At 37.5% G+C, this 21,271-nt stretch overlaps 1 protein-coding gene across 4 annotated transcripts in view; it reads right to left on the reverse strand.

Annotated features, from left to right (window-relative positions):
- CDK17 (cyclin dependent kinase 17) overlaps nucleotides 1-21,271 on the reverse strand; it is a 96,655-nt gene that overhangs the window by 13,970 nt on the left and 61,414 nt on the right. For all 4 annotated transcript variants that reach the window (XM_040596089.1, XM_040596090.1, XM_040596091.1 and 1 more), the window contains 5 exons: nucleotides 6,889-7,014; nucleotides 4,560-4,616; nucleotides 2,001-2,115; nucleotides 1,383-1,477; nucleotides 513-575 (listed from right to left, as the gene is read on the reverse strand). In XM_040596089.1, the coding sequence (XP_040452023.1) occupies nucleotides 513-575; nucleotides 1,383-1,477; nucleotides 2,001-2,115; nucleotides 4,560-4,616; nucleotides 6,889-7,014 (456 nt within the window). The remainder of the gene's footprint in view (nucleotides 1-512; nucleotides 576-1,382; nucleotides 1,478-2,000; nucleotides 2,116-4,559; nucleotides 4,617-6,888; nucleotides 7,015-21,271) is intronic.

Below are 21,271 nucleotides of genomic sequence, written 5' to 3' on the forward strand. Positions count from 1 at the left end.
AAATATGTACGTCTAATTTCTTACTTATATGGTAGGCAGTGGCATCCAAACCCACATTCATGATTGAGGCTACATTTCCCTCAGTGTGCATACACAAATTTTATTTGAGGATAAATGAAACTACAAACTTAACTTAATAAGTAAGTATAAAATAATGGAATGACAAAAAGAGATCAAAAGAGTTATGAATGTATTACTTGTTAGAAATTTTTTTATTTTAAATACATAACTTTAAAAGATAGTGAAAACAAAGTTATGTAATGTCATGTTTTCGGTGCTTGAAACACTTAAAAGCCATCAAAACCAAAGACTCCATGTGATGTCAAATATAGTTAAGCCAGGTCCAAAGGTCAAAAAGGAAGTTGTTTCTTAATTTTATTTTGGGCTCTTTTTTTAAATTAAAAAAAAAAAAAAAAAAAGCCCTAAACCATATAGCTCCTGATTATTAAGTTCTTCCAATTTCTTAGAACAGAGGAAGCTGGAAGACGGTCACTGTCACTGAAAATACTCACCTTTACATTGTGCATACTCATAATGTTACCACAGTCATCCATGTACTGCTTCAGATCCTTGTCCTGTCAAAACACCATTACCATTATTCAGTAAAATTGTGGACAACAGATTACATGAATATTATTTATTGTTAGAACTGAAATAATTCATCAGAAAACTGAGCTTTCTGCAAAAGCTGTTCAGTGATAAACTCAAAAGCCTGAACATGAAGAAAACTCTGCCTTTCCAGAGGATATAAATGCCCATGCTTCCCAGCAAGCTGCATCATTCTCAGGCAACATTATTTGTTACTGCCTTCTCCACCTTGTGTGTGGCACAGTATTTTATGAAACTGCTATATTCAATTACATTGGAAATAAAGAGTTTTACTTCATCCCTCTTATTACACTTACACATTTCAGCATATTATATGCAAAGATCATTAAGTAAAGCTTCAGTGAGAAAGTGAAAAGCGTACAGTGCAAGAGGTGAGCAAGTGAGATGCATAATTGTGGATACTTGTTTGAAAAGATTGTTATGAAAAGATGGAATGTGTTATTTACATCAAAGTATACTCTTTTCCTTAGCTAATTTGTGAGAGCTGCGTCATAACAGAAAAATGTAATTTGAATAACAGTACACAGTTTGCTCAGGCAGATCACCACTAACTGCTATTACTGAAACTCTGAAATGATCAGAACAGTATTTACTAATTTACAGCAATTTAAGAACTAAATACACTTTTCTCATTTTCAGCTGAATGATTCTAGATGCAGGAGAGAACTGTAACGGTCCCAGTATTTTTAAAAAGAGCACAGAATTTTCTTATGTCTGTGTTAATTAAAAACAATAAAATGAATGTAAAGCTTGATAGTTGTTTAAGTACTTACCAGATATTCAAAAACAAGAGTCAGAGACTTATCTGTGTGCACAATATCGTGCAATGTAACAATATTTGCATGCTTCAGATCTTTTAATAATGACACTGCAAAAGAGAATTTTAAGTATAAAATAAATGCAAAACACAAGCAGTAAATGCATTTCTAGCAAGTTCATATAAATAAACTTTTTTTTCAAATTAAAAAGCTATTTTTAATAACATAATACTCATATAGATTAAGTTAATAAGAAAGGTATTGGATCAAAATACCAAAGAGACATTTGAATAATGAACTGTAAACATTTCCTAAATTACACATTTCAGGCAGAAGTAGCATTTGGTACAATGTATTCTGAATCCCTGAAAGTTACCCACCAATAATAGTCTAATTCAGTATAAAATCAGCCATTTATAACACTGCATTTGACCACTCCCCATAGAGTAAATAAACTTAAGCATGAACTCTTAGTATGTCTAGACTAAAATTTTCCTCATCTAAACCAACACCAATTTCATTAATCTCCCATGTAGTCTGTGTATTTCCAAGTAGCAAGAGTACTTTGGTCAAAAATACAAAAGAAATCCAGTAGTATCTGAAATTCTAAACAGTAAAAAAAATAGTTATCACCTTCTCTTATGGCTGTGCATGGTGCTCCCTCTTCATGTTCCAGGCGGATTTCTTTCAGAGCTACCAGGTTCTCTGTCAATTTACTTCTCCCCTTATAAACTGTTGCGTAAGTACCCTACAAAATGAAAAATAAGGAAACTTTTTACAAGTTGTTCCTTCACTGAAAGAACAGTTGAAAAAATATAGACTTATGTCTGAGGTTCCAATAGGTTTCATTTCGGACATTAATAGTTTTTACGTTGTTGCCTTTTGCTAGATGTAAAACTACAAAAATATTTTGTAAGCACAGGTCTGAACACACAGAAGACCCAAGGGATGAGTATGCTTAACAGCTTTGAAAATTACATGGAAAGCTACCATCATATAGCTACTAAAGAAGTCAGATCAGGTAGCATTAAGTTCACTGCTGGGATCATTTGCCCTCTTTAATGTTGCTATTTGATTAAAACTAGCTCAGGTATCTCTACACCATGCAGCAGTTATGTTTGTCAAGGCTGCAGACATACTCTTTCATTACTTTTACAATAGCTTCTTGTCTATTACATATTTTACATTATTTTTTTTTGGGGGGGGGGGGGCAAGATGGGGACAGACACTTGTCAAAATTTCATTGTGGTTGACATAACGAACAGTAAATATGAAGCCTTTTGTTTGGTTGGTTGGTTTTTTTTGTTTTTTTGCTTAGACAGCAAGAGATTCAAAACTCTCAAGACATGTTACGTAAGGACAAAATAGCAAGTAGGGACAACTAAACCCAGCAAATACAGAGAGGAAGCAACAAAGTTACAGAAACTGCCCTAGGTTACTGTACAGTAAGGCTCTGCAGAGGGATCTGGACAGGGTGGATTGACAGGTCAATACCAGTTTGTAAGAGGTTCAACAAGGCTAAATGATGTGTCCTGCACTTGGGTCACAACAACCCCACACAACGCTACAGGCCTGGGGCAGAGCGGCTGGAGAGCTGCCTGGGGAAAAGGACCTGGGGGTGCTGGTTGGCAGCCGGCTGGACATGAGCTGGCGGTGTGCCCAGGTGGCCAAGAAGGCCAACAGCATCCCGGCTTGTATCAGAAGCAGTGTGGCCAGCAGGACCAGGGCAGTGATTGTCCCCCGGTACTGGGCACTGGTGAGGCCGCACCTCAAATCCAGTGTTCAGTTTTGGGCCCCTCACTGCAAGAAGGACACTGAGGTGCTGGAGCGTGTCCAGAGACGGGCAACGGAGCTGGGGAAGGGTCTAGAGAACGAGGCCCGTGAGGAGCGGCTGGGGGAACTGGGGCTGTTTAGGCTGGAGAAAAGGAGGCTCAGGGGGGACCTTATCGCTCTCAACAACCACCTGAAGGGAGGTTGTAGGCAGGTGGGGGTCGGTCTCTTCCCCCAAGTAAGCAGCAACGGGACAAGAAGAATTGGCCTAAAGTTGCACCAGGGAAGGTTAGGTTGGATATTAGGAAAAATTCCTTCACTGAAGGGGTTGTCAAGCATTGGAACAGGCTGCCCAGGGAGGTGGCTGAGTCACGGTCCCTGGAGGTGTTCAAATAACATGTAGATGTGGCACTTAGGGACATGGTTTAGTGACGGACATGGCAGTGCCAGGTTAAAGGTTGGACTCTATCTTAAAGGTCTTTTCCAACCTAAACAATTCTATGATTCTACATACCTGGTGTTGTCCACTACATTTTGTAAGCAAGTGAGACAATGTACATGGCCCAGCTATGACCTGACAGCTACCAGGTTAACATTCCTCCAAAAGACACACAACATTATGTCAGGTCTAGTGAGCCGCCTAACAGTACTAAAGGCAAAATAAAAAATTAATGCGTTTAGAACTGAAAACATTGCAGATGGAGGACTGGCTGCAATTTTCACAGCAGAGATGCTGACCAGCCCCGCTTTCTTCTGCAACATTCAATGCATCCCATTCCAGTGCTCCCCATCCATTTTTGATCCCATTGCCCAACCTCAATCAAATTGGACAGGACTTGATATCTGGCCCTTCCTGGATTCTACTATTTCTCTGGAAGCCAGAGGCTGATCGGAAGTAGAAAGCCATACCCCTGCCCTCCCAGATGGAAAGGCAAACTCAGTGTTAGGTACTTCACTTGAGAGCACCTGTGTGGCTGCCCAGCACAGGCGCAGGCATCTCGCCCAGAGCATGCACAGCTACTGCCTGCTTCCTGTGAGGGCCGACTTCTTGTCCAGCGTGAGTGCTCCCTAACACCCAGCTCATGGCAGAAGGACACCAGACTTCACTAGTTTTATTATTGCCAGATTGATTTTGTCTATCTGTACACAGATAAAGTCACAGATCATTTGCTAAAGGAGTCTTGCTCTTCCCCAGCTCAGTAATGGTTTTCTTGCCCACCCATTTTTTTTTCTTATGATTTATGTATTGAACATTTGTGTGGTGGTGACATTGTTACACATTGAATATGTTTGGTTTACTGAAAATACAAATTCAATGGGTATTTTGAGGGATATAGAGATTATCAGTCAATACTTATGTAAAATTTTACATAAGACTTCGTCATCAAAGCAGTAATGATTCCAAAAGAAAGTTATACATACCTCTCCAAGCTTTTCTAACTTGATATAGGTTTCCATTTTTCCAAATCCAATTTCTGACTGCAACAAAAAGAAATGGAAAATTGATTACTGAAACTGAATAATTTATGTAGACAGGATTCAATCAGCAAGGTAAACTTTGTTTCAGAAAAATACCTGATAGTACTTGACCAAACACCACACAATTATGCTATTTTAAAAGCAATTTAGCATATTCTGATATAAATGCATCCCAGCGTCCAAGCCTAACGTCAGCCAGGCTACTGTGTATCCCAGTTGTGCTAAGATCAAAACCGCACTTCACCCTACCTCCTACTTAAGACAGGGACACTTTGGTTGCCTACCACTTGTAAGGAAAACTCATTTTTCCATTCCTCAAACTAAGATCGATTTCATTTTTCCTTCAGAATAACTGAACTACTGAATTTTTTTCTGCAATATAATCTGTATCTTGACTTACACAGAAACACTGATGCACCATATTTATGCTTTCTCACTTCTAATGGCTGGTGCATAGAAGTTACATTTATGCTACTGTGCATGCAATACTGTAAATGTATATACAAAATAGTTACCATAAAAGCTATTTTATCTTGTATTTCAAAGGAAAACACTAAAGTCTAACATGTCCTCACTTAATAATTTTTATATCCCTTTTCCTTTGATTCCCACTAAGCCTTGAAAAGAGACATGCCTTTGAAGCAGAGCACAATATTAGTAAATTGTAATTAACAGTCTGCTAGCAAGCTTTCAGTGACAATCTCAGAATAATGAGTCCTTGAATTTCTTTTTTTGACAGGTTAGTCTGAAATCATGAAAGGACAATGCAGCAAATGCATGCCTGCATACCACAGCACTGCTGGCATGTTTCATTTTGGACTTTTAAGCCCTGAAACCATTTCTAAAAGGCAAAACAAAACGACCTTGTGACAGGAAGCTGATTCCATACACACACCATATTCATTAGAGGGCACTGTTTTTCCGTCTGTCTTTTAGAAGGTAAAGAGGAGAGAGGGGATTTAGGTATACAGGAAAATCTCAGCCCCCAAATACTATACTCCACTGAAAAGGTACTACTTTAAAGGTACTTCGTAAGCATCTGAAAAGGTTTGAGGAAGTTTATTCCTCAGCTCAATGCTACATCAGTAACTAAGTGGTTAATGAGCTACAAAATTCTGGTGCAAATATTTAAGCTCTCTACATTATTATTTCCAGAGCTTTGATCCAATCTTTTCTTCTTTTAATATTGTTCTTGTAAAAGGTGACATGCAGATCAGAGCTTTAGTGCAGTGCACTAAATTGTTTTTTTCCAGGAGAAAAACACATGATAAAACTCAACCATTGCTTTGTTAGAGACATCATTAATTCACAAAGAATAAAATAAAGGTATTTCACAGTTAATAAAGCTAATTCACTACACCTACTTTCGTATTAATTTTTTCAGCAAATAAGCCATCAAATCAAGAGAAAAAAAAAAAGAACAATGTGGATTTTACAACACTATCCAGTTTTCCTCTGTAAAGAATTTCTTGCCAATTAAGTTGCTCAGGAAATCAGTAATGGTCTAGCAATTATTTAAGACCTCAATGAACATTAAGAAAGCTGATAGATCAAATGATGATTGAAATTCAGCAATTTTTACAAAAATATGACAATAATATTTTTTGGACTATTTCAGGGACGTGCACATCTTGTATCAGTATCCAAGATTCCTAGCATTTATTTTCTAATTAAAGTATAGGAATCCTCATTCTGTTATCTCCAAGGAAAAGACTTATTTTTTAAAATAACCCAATAATCTAAAAAGGTATGTACAATTTATTCATTCATTGTCTTAAAAATTCACATATGCTTTAAAAACAAAAAAACCCAAACTATCATCTCAACAGCCATTTTGAGAAAGAAAATTTGTTATCAAATCCAAAAAGAACAGTGAGTAGGACTGCCTTCATACTACACTGCTTTAGAGCCTTCCTACTATATCACTTGATGTAAATTTGACCTAAGACTATGTGGCCTACTTTCTCAAACAGATAATCCCTGCTCTAAAATGCAAAAGGACTTAAGTATGCACTTTGGGAGCTGAGTTTAGCGACCAATTTCAGTGGGTCAAGACCTTCACTGTGAAACGACAGGGCCAAGTTTGCAGAAGAAAAATGAAAGAAGGGGCGAAATTCTTCAATGCATTTTGACATGTGCACACTGAAGTTCAGGACATGAAAGCCACGGTGTAAATGATGCTGAATCATGCCTATGATATACAGACATCTACATTAAATGGCATCTGAAGACCTGGGTGGTTAGTTTAGTAATGCAGGTACATTACACTTACTAGTGACGCTCTGCGAGATCGTCGACTCATTGGCTGGTCAAACGGCGGGCTGTTAATCTGCAGCTTTTCAAGATAGCCATCAGGTATCCTGATGTCAGCAGGCAGGGACAAGCGCTTGTTCAAATCCTGCGATAAATAATGTTTATAAAGAGAAGGGTCAAGTATAATTCAGAATTTCCTAAAACATCTTTTAATACCTGTAGTGTTACTGTTTTTAGAGTGTTACGATTTAAAACAAATAATTATATGAATGAAAAATAAGTAATATCACAGAAATTGTTTTAAAAAAAGACTTTCTTCTAATAATACTTCAAATTCCTTAGATAATAGGTTAAAAAAATAATCAGTGCTTTACAAACTAATTGCTCTAACAAGAGGAACGAAATGCCAAAATGTAATTAAATACGTCGTGGATAAATGTACTGAGTTTACTTGAATACTTATACATACCTGGAATACCAGAAACTGAGAATTCAGAGGCTGCTAATTTCTTTTCATATAGTAATTACACTAGAATAACAAGAGATCTCCACGATTCAAAAAAAATACCACCACTTCTTTCTCTGACTCCTGAAAGTTATAAATTTGCTTTCATTTCAATTTTTCCAGTCTTACAAAACAGAATTATTAGTTGTTGGCTCATTATTAGAGCCAACTATTACAAATGTTAATACATTTTTCTATAGCAAAGCTTTTACTATAGGATCTTTAGAAAACCAAAGTGTCATCATATAAAAACAGTTTTCTCTACTTCAGATCCTGTTTTTCACCAGTAAATTTTTCCAAAATCAACAACGTTATTTCTAAGACAGAAGGAAACAAAATTACTTTGCCCTTCAGCAAATGGGGGGGGGGAACAACAACGAACATATAGTTTTTGGGTGGCACTGCACATTCTTACAATTTTTTAATCTTCAGTTTGGCTTTAATCTCAAACATGCCAGAAAATGAAATCTCAAATATTCCCTTAAAGCAACCACTCACCACCACAGAGATAAAAGGGCATCATATGCAAAGTCACAGAAAATAGGAAGTAATTTTCAAAACAGCAGGAATTGTTTTTCAGTGAAGGTAGTTTATCCAAGTAAAGAAAATCACACTCTGCATCAAACTATACAATCCACCCCCACAGATTCTACTCTGAAGTTAATAGGACATCTCTGGGACTGCCACTGTTTTCACACTTCTCTCCAGCAGAAGAGGGCAACTCCAGATTTCTGCTGATGGTCCTCAGATTTAATCAATACTGACCTGAGAGCAGTAAGCTTTTTGATGTTACCCTGTTCTATCTTACCTATCACCTCCAGCTTTGACTTCTGGGAATCACAAGCTCACCTAAACACTGGCAGCTACATCCCTATTCGGTTCCCCTCAGGCTTGGCCATGTGTTTCTACTCATGTCTTTGCAGCAGCTTTGAACTATTTCAGCATGCTAAATCATCGAGAAACTATCTCAGGAGAGGTGCGTAGCTTCCCGCCAGCTTTGTGCTCCAAACAGTTCAGTCTCACAGCCTGAACACAGGGCAAGAAAGGTAGCAGGGCAAGCCTGGGAAGCCAGCAGTTAAATTGGCTTAGGCTGCCAAAGAACTGGATCATCAGACTTTTCAGGACTTGAGATCTTGGTGGACAACTTGCCAAGCTTTCAGTGTTGATAATATATTTGAACAATGCATGATCCGTACACGTACCCAGAGCAACAGCTAAGCAAAAAATATCAGTTACGAATATGTGTATTTAAAAAATGAATGGAATTTGGCAATTAGCTGCATTTCAAGTAGCACCGGAGTGCTAATAATACCCCAGATGATTGATCTACCTATGCTATTCACTATGGCCATTAGATACAGGCAGAAAGTTTTGGAGAGATACCAACAAAGTTTAACTTCTGGTAGCTGACCCTTTCACTCCTCACACCTCCTCAGGTATAAAGCACAAAGTCTGTTAGCTTCTACTTTGCTACCCAACATCTGCTTCCTTGCATAACTGGAAAAATCAGTGCCTGTACTATTTTACACAGAATTTTTAAATTGTCTTTAAACAAAAAAGTACTGTTCACAGAATGGCAGCTTTGACCAACATTTTGAAGTTAAATTAAAAGAAAACAAAAGGATGCCCCAGTTTTGGTAGCTTCTAATTTCTTTACTAATTTTCAGCTTTGGAATTTCAAATTTTCAAAACACTGGCAATTTTTAAACTACCTGTGCGGTTTTTGGGAGAGTGGAGGAGGTAATTAAGTACAATAGGAGCTAGCAGTAATCCTACAGTAAAACAGTACTGTCTGCTAAGGAATCTTCCTAATTTTTGACAGGCTCTGCTAATGCCATTTTTGTAACAGGCAACTAAAATTCAGTGAAGCTAAAATCATCTGAAAAGATAAATGTCTCTCCCCTACTGAAGATGGCTTCCAATTATGAAAAAAAAATTACAAAATCACCCTATAATTTATTGCATACTTCAGAAAATTCAAGTAGCTCATCAAAACTGATGAGCACAAAGGAAGGAGCTTCATGTTGCCTTAAAGAAAGCAGCTTTGTCATCTCACTGCAGCCGGAAACTGTGCAACTGCTGGAATGAGACAGGGCTGGCAGGAGAAGGACCAGCATCAGTCTCTACTCCACCTTTCCACTGCAATCCCAAATCAAAGGTGGGGCAATATCCTGATTTTCTCCCGTTGCTCAAGAACATAAAATAAGGCAGATATTTGACAAATTGCAAGACAGCAGAAGAAAAGAGCACTGAACTGAGTTTTTCAATATAATTTCCTGAACACAGCAGATATCATCATCATAGATATATCATATATACACCCTATATACGCTGTGGCAAAATAGCTTTCTCTTACTACTATCTATTAACTTTATGGCATAGAAATCTGCTGTAGTGCTGTCTTCTTACTGTCCCATAGTGCTTGTTTGACAGTAAGTACTTTTAACGGTCTGTTTATAGGGATACTGAAATCAGGGACCACAATTCAAAGGCCTCATGAAATACTGAGTCGATTGCACCCCAAAGCTCTCCATCTGTAATTTCTCTCCTCCCACAGCACTCATCCTTGGCATAGCCCACACCTAGCTCCACTGCCTCAAAGAAACATTTCTAAGCATACAGAGTTGATGGGTATGTAGGAAGAAAGAAGCAAAAAGCAGCCTTTAAGCTGTGATGGCAATTTGAAAACTACGCCATTAACTGTGCACAGCACCTGCCGTCAATAATCACATTCCTTTTCAGATGCAGAGGAAGGGAAACAAAGCAAGTCTAAGATGTTTTACACCTACCAAGAATTCATTACTCTGGAGTTCAGCTACCATAAAAATGGGAAGTAACAGTATTTTAGGTACCAGAAAACATAATGGGAGCTAGTTGTAATTCTATTACAGAATTCCCCTTCTTTCGTTCTCAAACACTCTGCCTATTGCCATTTTTGCAATAGGCAACTTCAAAACTCCCCATGACTGACTTCAGAGATCCACGTGATATCCTCAGTTCCAAACTGAGCTTAAGCTATAAACTTACATTTGGTACTACACAGTGCTCCACAGTGCGTAATACAGATACTGTTTGAATGCAAGTACTTACTGATGTAAGGTCAAAATCTATTCCAGTTTGGGAAAACCTCCACAAACAACAGTCTATTTTAAGTATACAAAACCCATCCTCATCCCCACCCGCCCCCAAAGTCTGTCTGAAAATAAACAACCAACCAAAAAAAAACCACCCATACCACAACCTGAGGGGAAAAGTAGGAAGAAATTTTTTTCACAATCACAGTATCTTTTTTTAACACAATTTCTCTACTTACCTTTGTAACATAAGGGACAAAACAAGGCAGTAATCACTCATCCCCATCCCCCCCAAATCAGTATTTAATGCTGGAAGCCTAAAGTTTTGTCATGTTGTAAATAAATAAAAACACTATCCATTCTCCTTAACTTGTTAGAGTTGAAGAAAGTTTCTTTTCTGAGAGAAAACCATAATGATTTAACGGAAACTGCAGCAGGTACTTTATAGATTTTTTTCCTCCTGATAATCTACACTACTACTTACTTGCAATACTCATGCATACTGGCTCTGTTGAAATGTCAGCCAAGTCAAGACTTCTTTTTTAAAACCATATATTAAAATTGTTACCTACCAGTTAGAAACCCTTCATGACACCAATATTTGAAAGATCATATATAAAGTCACATACATATTCTTTACCTGTCTAAAATAGGCAAAATTAAAGAAAATAGTTTACAGTGCAAATCCAAATACCTGAAAGACAGACATTATTATGGGGTTTTTTTGCTTGTAACACTTTAATTCCTCACAGTTTTTGCAATAATTGAAGCAACCACCTCTTGGGAAAAGAAAGCAATCATAATTAAATACTATACAGCAACACAAAAGGGGATTCATTAGACATGCATGAGAGAAATAAGCACAACATTTCCTAGTGGCTAAACAGAAAAACTGGAAACTAAAATTACATCAGTTTGACACAGTTGAAAAACCCAGTTAATTTAACTGAGTTTATCTTAAAAAGAAAAGCAGGAACCCTACCATACACCAACCGGTTTTGAGCTTCAGTGTTCGAGACCAGGCAGTTTGCTGACACTTAGCCCACCCGTTTCAGCCAACAATAGCAAGAGACTTATCCCTCCACTGTGGGCTGACCCCGGCCAACAGCCAAGCTGCATCCAGCTGAGCACTTGCTCCCTGCTCCCATGGGATGCAGAGAAGGTGAAAGGATGGTGAAGAGACTTGTGAGTGGGGCTAATGACAGCTTAATAGGGAAAGCAAAAGCTGCATGCCCAAGCAAAGTGAAAAAAGGAACTGATCTGCACCTTCCCATCTGCAGGCAGGTGTCCAGCTGCCTCCCAGAAAGCTGGGCGTTAGCGTGCCCAGCAGCGGCTCGGGAAGTGGAAGACAAACGCCACAGCCACAGATGTCCCCCCCTTCCTCCTCCTCCTCCTCCCCAGCTTGTATTGCCAAGCACATCATCACATGGTACAGAATAGCCCTTTGGCCAGTTTGGGTCAGCTGTCGAGTCCAGGGGAAGCAATCCATTCCCCCACTGGTGCCAACAGCCTTTACGGAGAGGCTGGCCTTCACATACGAAGCCCACATGGCAACTGCCAGCTCTGCTCCCTCATGCTGCTAGTGCGTCCATCCCACTGCAATCTTGCTATTCCTGCTTTAGTAGTAGCAAAGCCTGCTCTTGGGAACCCCATGGCTTACTGCTACTTTGGCATGATGTCAGGCAGGAGAGCAAGCAACAGTAGGAAACAGTGATTTTTAAGAATTTCTAATTCTCTCATACCTCTGTGGAATTCTGTGAAACAATGAAAAAGACACATTCTTAACAGAGGACTTTGTCCACAATAATTTCAATGTCCAACTGAATCTAATGACGTGTTAGCATTTCTCAGAAAACAGAAAAACACACCTTAAATCAATGAAAATTACTAAACCCAAGAAATCTTTTATAATGAAATTTTTTAGCAGGCTGTTAAAAATGTGGGCTGTTACACAATCCTGCTACAGTGCTGTTTAAAGAATAGTAGTAATAAGGAAGCACGTCAAGTTCATGACAGGATTGATAATTTTCCCTATGCTCTTTAATTTTTGACAGGTAAGATTTTGAGTCAATACTCCAGTTAAATGTTCATTTTTAACACTAATTTTGCATCCCTTTATGAACCTTTCAAATTTTTGATTCATTTTTATAGATAGTAAATTAGAGTAACTCCCTATGTTATATATCCTTTTCTAAACATTACAGGTGTGTAAGTGGTGTACACAGACCCTCAACTATGCAGAGGGAATCTGGGTGCACCCCTTTGTAACTCTTAACAAGCAAAGGTTTACTGGAATGCAAAACCTTAGTCTTCATGGACAAAGTACTGCAGGTAAAACAAATTATCTTTTAGAAAATTAAAATGAGAGTATTTTCTTGTATGTCACTTAAGATTTATTTTTCCAAATTAAACTTAATTTATGAAAAAGCTCTTGTCAATTTGTAACATTTTCTAGTTTGATTCTTTTATGGTTATCCCTAGTGAACTTGCAACAAAATACATTAGTGTTCAGTAAATGCAGTACTGTTAAATGCTCAAATGCCTACAGTTAACCATATGTGGCTTAATGAGCTATTTTTTGATCCAGTTCCAGAAAATATTCTGGAGAACATATTCAGGCACCATTTGCTTTGCTAGTGTAACCAAAATGCTTGCGGCATTTCCCCCCTCCTTCTACAATTGAAAAGCACATTTTCTACCCTCACGTGCAATGCTTATTCTCAGTGTTGCTTTACTACTGGTATTACTGGCAGAGAAATACATACTATTTTTATAACGTGCCTGAAATAAGAATCACATTTGTCCTGCTCTGCTTGATAGCAGATAAACATGTAAGCACTTGTGACACTAATATCACTTTGTTTTCTGTACAGATAAACTACCCCAAAGCATGATTATCTTTACCATCTATTTCTAATGCTAGCTACAGCAAATGTTCTGTGAAAAGCCTCGCTTTGTCGAGCCTTTTCTTCCATCTGGTTAGCATCCAAGCGCGTTGCTGTAACTTGATGTGGATGTTCTGTCTACCACTGACTACTTATGCTTGGGCACAAGAAAAGGAGGCAGGTGTTTCAATTTTAATCCTGCAGGTCCTGTGAGCTGCGTAATTTAACATTACATGTAAACAAATATTTCTTCCAAATAAAAAAAACACCTCCTGTTTTTCACACATACTTGGAAGTAAAAAACAAAAAACCCAACATTTTTTATTTCTTTACTTCTGGTCCCCTTTCAGATGGCCCAAAATACTGTTGCAAGCATCAGCTTCTTGACTTGCCACCCACAGTAAACCATTCACAAGAGTTTAATACTAGAATTTTGTTACCACATTCTGTTTTTCACAGCTGACTCTCAAACAACTGTATTCCTTTGTTTCCTGCCCTTTTCTCATCTCTTATACTCCACGATACAAACTCACCAGCTATTCCTCTTGCCAATTGCTTGACTTGGCCCATATAATATTCTTTACTGCCATAGTATGATACTTTAGAAAGTCTCATTCCTGGCCAACAGATCAATTTTCACTTCTCAAACCCTGTCAAAAAAGTGTATTTTTCCACAGAATGAACCATGAAAGCAACACTGTTAACTTTTCACACTTCAAATCAGGTATTAAAATCAACAACCATTTTTCTTTAACTCACCATTTATTTTTTTACAAGATTTACTACACACTTCTGTCAATTTAACTGAAATAAAATAAAGATTATTCTAAATCAGGATATAGGATGTTTGAACTCTACATGTTAATACTGCTCTAAAAAGATGCAATTTGAAATATTCACACTTTTTAGTCTGTCTTCTAATGACTCAAGTCATTACATCTTTGACTTACATAGCACATTTAGACAATAAACATTACTATTTTCACAAAACAGAATAACAATAATTAAAAATAAGTAACCAGACAACTGCCCCAGAGAAGGATTTCAAGGTCTCCCTGAGTACAGTTCTCACTATGCTACAAAAAGCAGAAAAACTGAGATTACTTTTATTTTTATCCTTTAACAAATGTGCCAATTTTTCTTGCTGCAGTAACAATAAATCTGTCTTGAATCTATTGGGCTACAAATGCCATTGAACTTTCAACTGCTAGGCTGTTTCAGGCTGCTACTGCACTCAACTGCAGGAAGAGAAGAAAGATTTGGGCTTCTGCCAGCAGAGCAGTAGGAGACAAAAAAAAAAAAAAAAGAAAAAAAAAAGGGGAATCCTGTAATACCAAACGAATTGTCCAGAAAAACTGGAAGGGAAAACCAGGACAGCATCAGCCTCATTCTGATGACAGCATCAGCCTCAGTTCACTATTCCTTGAATGTTTCATTTAGCTCATCTAACAGCTGACTACCTCCCGTCTTTCATTGCCTGTGGCCAGATGTTCCCATTGCTTTTTGGAGGAGAATGGGCTCTAAGTTAACAACACAGTGATGTGGTACAAGAAAGTCAACTGGCAGAAAAATACTCCTTCAAAACAAAGCAAGTAATTATCTGCTGATGCAAGTTTAGGAGCCAAGAGGAGAGGGAAGCTGGCTCTGTCAGGAGCAGGTAGTCAGTGGATGACACACATTGTATTGCCCAGCTGTTTTGGTTCTTCAGTTTATTGATGAGTTACATTTCCAGACCAACCATTACTTAAGGTATGTACTTACTATATAGCAGCAGACAACAAGCGCTCTCCCTCTCCCTGAAATTTTATCTTATCTTTTAAGAGTTAATATTGTTGAATTCCATCCATAAAATTTTGTTACAGCCTCACAAAGAAAAATAATTGTTCTTCTAAGTCTACAGACATCAGTTGCCAGCCCAAACAATCCACTACAGATCAAATGAAAACCATTTGCTCTCTTGTGAAAGCATCAGTCTGAATTAGCCTTCTCACCAGTTTCAGCAAGCACCAGTGAGACATGTCAGCTGCAACCACAAGCTGCTCACTAATAAGTCACAGCGCTTTTGTTCACTGGAGAATGCTGTCAGATCTAAAATGCTACATCATATAACCCTCTATGCAACACAGTTCAACTTCATGACATGCTTACTGTAAAAAAAATATTCCACTTCTTAAGAGTATTCTTTCCTTGTATATTTTAAATAAAAATGTATATATTATGTCCTACTTCCTGACACACAAAGCCAACAAATCAATTGGAAAACATCTGCTTATGGCCAATGAGAATTCAAACATTCTAATATACAATCTTAGATGCATATGTACCTTCTGTACCATTTTAGTATCAAAGACCATGTGGAGTTTTTTCTGAAGGTTGCCTTACCAAATTTCAGCGCGTTTCTGTCAAATGACAGAGCACAGTTGAAGCCAACTGGATCCTCTACAGAATTATGACATAAAACAAGACTGCTAGAGCCAAAAGCAAACAGAAGAAACCCAAGTCTAAATCAGAGAATATATTTATGGAGAACTCTGTTGTTTGGTTACAGCCCTGTAGACCTCCTGTAGAAGCAAAACACCAGCATACACCTTCCATCAAAAGAAACCTATAGCATGCTTGCAGCATGCTATTTTAATACCTTTATAAATAAGCCCCAATTACTGTAACCAAAAAGACTATTTTAACAGCTGGGATGAGTTACCTATACCAGTTTTCCTTATAGGTACATAAAACCACCAGCATTCCCACACTCAACTGACAGGTGTAACATTTCATTGTGATGCAGAAAGTACATTTTTTTTCTGCCTTCTGCAGAATAGTATACTGAATACTACATCTTTCCTTTATACTTCAATGTTGTTTTTATTTTACTGAAAACATTACATCACAATTAATCAATTATATACTGTTTAATTTGAGCAAAGGGTCATCAAAGAACATTTTCTTCTGTTAGAAGCAGTATTGAAAATATAAACTTAAAATTCACCTACAAAGGATCACTTCTACCTCTCACTCCATAAATACATGCTGGTTTTCAGCCAGTCTATTGAAATGCAACACAATTTAAAAAAAGCATCAATTTTGAGCACTAAATCAAGTGGGTTTGTATATTTGGGACATAAATGACCGAAAATATTAATCAATTAAATCAAGAGGTTTTTCTCCAATATGCTAATCAAATCAAATACACCAAGTACTTTAGGGATTTTAGCATGAAATTGATTCTACAGGCTATTTCAGACCCAGAAGAAATACCAATGACCACAGATACTGCATGATTTCTGTCCGTCCCCAACATAATGTTTATCAGATTTGATGTGGAGATGCTAGGAAAAGACAAGGAGCAAAATGTATTAAGTGAAACACTGATATTATTAAGATTCTAAGGTTAAGGTTTAATCTCTATTTTGGGACACAGAGTCATGTTTTCCCAGCATATTCTACTACCATCAAGCAAGTTATTGCCCATATGTACAATAGCTATGGCCACTCAAAAATATAGAGTAATTTTTTTAAAAGCACAGAAACCAGAATTACAAGCAGATAACTTTTATTTTCTTTAGCACAATAAAAAAAATTATGAAAAGAAATCTTCTAAGTATCTTGTCAGTAATATTTGTAACAATTGGTATTTTCAAACCCACAAAATTAGAACTATAGGTCAACAGGACTTTTTTCATATAAGGAGTCAAAAATATGAATTCTGAACTATTTCATCTTCAAAATACTTTTAACAAGAATTTAATGGACATGCTGCTTACAGACTAGCTGAATAAAAACTGCAATTTCATTCTTTCAAAAAAACCCCACAAGCTGTTTTTTATTTACTTACTTACTCCAGCTTTACTATTCACTTTCTCCAGCAGTTTTTAAGGTGAAAGGCGGAAACTGTTCAGCTCAAATACAGTATTCAGAAACTACATTCTAGGAGCTTCTACTCAAAACCAATGAAACTAAACCAAAACAAATCATGTGTGACATGAAACCAGTTCTGAAAAATCTGACAAAGGAGCAAGGATTACTTCATTTTTATCAAGTGTATAAACACATAGCAAAACTGTGGAAAAATTAGGCCATAAATCCTTAAAAATTCTTTGTTTTGTTATTATTTTATTGCATCTCACAGAACTCATAAAGAAGTGAACTCAGAGAGTATAAGGAGGAATAAGACAAATAGAAATAACCATCAAAAGATCACATCTGATTTTATTTGCCTGACTAAATTATCACCTCACAAGATACTACTCCGCAGTATTAGCCTTAACATAAACCCTGCTGACATCCAGGGTCTGACAGCCGTTTCACTCAGTAGTAGGTGCTGAGCAGTAAAAGACACTAACAGAGCCTCATCTTCCTAATTTTTAAACATAGATTTCTGCATATTTTCATCACTTTCTGTAACACAGTACTAAGAGAAACTGCCCAAGAGAAAAAGGTAGCATAAGTTTATCAGCTTACAAAAATGAGGTGGAGAGCAACCAGAAAAAATACCATGAGAAACAAAACAGACCATACCACTGCAAAAATGCAAACCTGGACCCTTAAAAGAGTTCTGTGTGATGTTAATTGCCAACACAAACCATTCACATCAACAGAAAGCTGTAAGTACCAAAGGGAAAGTCCCATGAAGAAACTGGCTAATTCAAAATAAACCAACCTCCTTAAAATGGAAACTAGAAACCTGACCTTCCTGGACAGCACAGTGAGGCTGGAGTCCAGGTCATGAAACTGCACCCGAATACTGACTTCTCATCTGCTGCGTTTCAGTGATTAATAGAGATATGTTTTGTAGATGGCTGAACACATCCAATATAATAGCAGACTACTATTAAACAGAGCTTAAAAGAGAAACCAAGTTATGAAAAAGCAGAAACAAAAAAGCAGGTATTGCATCCTTATAGAACAGGCATTGGCTACTGCAGTAATTTTTCTAAGGGAAGCAGCATTTCCAAGTGGAATACAAGAGCTTTAGCATCAAGATTACAAAGGTTCCTAACAGAAGGGCAAAAAAGCATCAACTGGTGGTAACAGACAATTACCCCTAGAAAATGTAGTAAAAGGCAGATCAGAGCCTGTCTGTTATCCAAGTGGAAACTACTTTTCTAATTGCAGTTTTCTTCTGTAGTTGGAAGTTTACTAATCAAATATATCAAAAGGAGGTCCATTTGTTTTGTCAAAACTGTACCAGTAATTTAGAACATGCACTTGTCTTTTAGAAGAGGGATTTTGAAAATATCAAGCTTCATGTGAACTTGAAAGCAGGAATTTACAAAAATAATAGCATATTTTTTTAGCGTAGCCTTGCAAAAGGTTGAGACAGCTGCCAAGCATGACTGAATAATAATAATAATACAGCAACCACTGAAAATCAAAAAAGTCTTGATTTTATTCAGCTTCATTTTTTTTCTGTCTAGTACTGAAATCTTCTGACAAACAGCCACATGTTTAGATTCACAGAAGAGACAATCAGAAGAAAAGCTACACATTTCTCAGGTGCAGAGAAGGAAATTTGACAAAATCCAGTAAATAAGGCAGGAAGAGTTATACAGCTGCCGAGGACAGAGGGAAAGGGGAAGGAACCACCTTTCCTCAGAGAAGGCATGTAGTAATGCCTACTGGGGACCCAAGGGCAAGGATACTGGGGATCTTGAATGGCAAGAGATGCAGAGCTGAATGCTCAGGCTGTCTTTGATACAGTGCTTCCTGCTTCCAAAACTAATGACAAGAGAAAAAATACTGTACTGCCATCCAGTCTGCTGTTCAAGATCTTAAACAACTGAACAGAGCCAAGAGCGCACATGTGAATGGGGACCTACAAACCACATTCTAATCTGAATCTACAAACAGAAAACCTTAGCAGCGTCAGCTGAAACATCAATTAATTTTACAGGTTTTTCACTGGAGAAGGTACACTTCCCAGCTGAACCTAAGAGGAGCAGATCGAATTACTCAGGCTGCGTCAAGACCCCTGAACTAGTCACACCTCTGGTAAAGGGTGGAGCTCACCAAAAACTTATTTTTCATCTCTGTTCTTTCTTTCAGAATGTGACCGATAGAACACACACTTGACTACAGGATCACTTTGCATTTCTTTCTGTTCAACTAAAACCAGTAATCCTGCAGCTAATCCTCCCGGGAAGAATCATACCCTATAGCAGTATGGTAGGAGCAGCCTGATCTGGAACACACTCCTGCCATTGATGTGACAGTCTGATGGGTAAGAACTGTTTCTCAGGATAAAGTATCTGTGAAACAGGCTGGTGAACAGTGGGTTATGGCCCTTTGCCAGTTCACATGCAAAGACAGCTTACAGACCTTGGACTTCTGGGAAAGGGAAACAGATGTTTCAATTTGCACAGACTGTATCTCCCTATTTTTTACCCACCACAGTTCTTAATGAAGCATTCACTATCTAGTGCATGGGCACTGGATCCCCAGTGAACACTTACGGCTTGAAACATGAATTTATATTAATGCCTTACTGCCCATGTCTTCTTTTCCAGCAAATCAAAGTGGAAATGCTTTAAACTGTAACTCCATAATCCAGAGAAGTGCTTCTTGTTACGTGATAAAAGCACCTACACTTAAAATACACACCCACATGTATTCATTCTTAGGTTGTGTTACTTCTGGCACTTGAAAGAATTTATTCTATACATCTGTTTTGATAAATAGTTCTACTAATTTACTAAGTAATCATCAACATTAGCATGAGATTAGTAGACATTTTAATTAAAACCTAACAGCTGTTTGAAGCCAAATTCCTCACACAATAGATGCTTACACCTACTGTCAGTACGGTTCCTGAATGAGGGGAAGGAAAGGGGGGTGGGGAAGCAACTGCTTTATGTACCATTTGTAGCCTGTGGATTACAGGCAGCATAAACTTTATCTAGGCAACACAACAAGATTCTGGTATGTTCTCTTTGTTTTCAAAGCACATGATAACAATGAACATTCATTTTAAAAAAATAATCTAACCCCACAACTGCAGTGCTGTCAAATTCAGAGGCCAATGCATATCATCTCCCTGTCTGTAACAGTCATGCTGGCCTAAATTCTATGTCATTTGGGGGGTGGGGGTGGGGGTGTCTGTGTGTGTCTGTGACGGATTGAATGCTGGTATCTCCGTGGCTGCTACTGTGGATGTAAAGTTTTCACCCCACCTGATTTTCCAATGTGGAGCAGGATTCTTTCTCATTGCAGTATCATCACTTTGTACCTAAAATGCTTCACATTTAGCTTACATCGCAGTCTGATGATTTCCTGTCTAAACCAGATCAACTTAAGGTGATGGAATTTCAATGTTCTATTACTGGAGATTCTGCTACAACAAACACACTTTCCAGTTGCATGTCCACTGTCTATTTTGCACTTCTCTATCTTCCAGCATATCTATATATGAAAATTCTAGAAAGATCCAAGTTTTCTTTCCCAATAAAATCTTTCATATACTCTGGACAAGAGAATCTGCTCTTTGACCATGTTATAATTTTATCTATAGCTCTAAATTACTTAAAAATTACAGAGAAAGCAACTTTTTTATATGATTCACTGCAGTGGAGATGGACACTAAGAATCAAAATGTGTATTGTAATGCACAAAACAGCTCAGGAATACTAATACTCAGTAATCAGCACTTTGATTACGGTATGCATGTTTTTAGCAAGCATTTTAAAAAAAACTGGTTGGGTTTTTTTCTGATGGGATGCTAATTTTCAAAATTCTACAGCAAATTCAAGCTGAGCATGAAAAATTTGTGTATATATGCAAAATTCTTACAAGTAAAAAGGACCGTTCCCAGATTTCAGTTTTACCTGATTATTTACCTTCAAAACAAATTGGGACTTCTGTCAATTCAGCAGAGAAACAAATATTAACTGAGAAATTATGTACTAGAATATTACAAATCCGATGAATATTGGCCAAACTAAACAC

Source organism: Falco naumanni, chromosome 5 (genome assembly GCF_017639655.2).
Source record: "Falco naumanni isolate bFalNau1 chromosome 5, bFalNau1.pat, whole genome shotgun sequence".
NCBI classification, from domain to species: Eukaryota; Metazoa; Chordata; class Aves; order Falconiformes; family Falconidae; genus Falco; species Falco naumanni.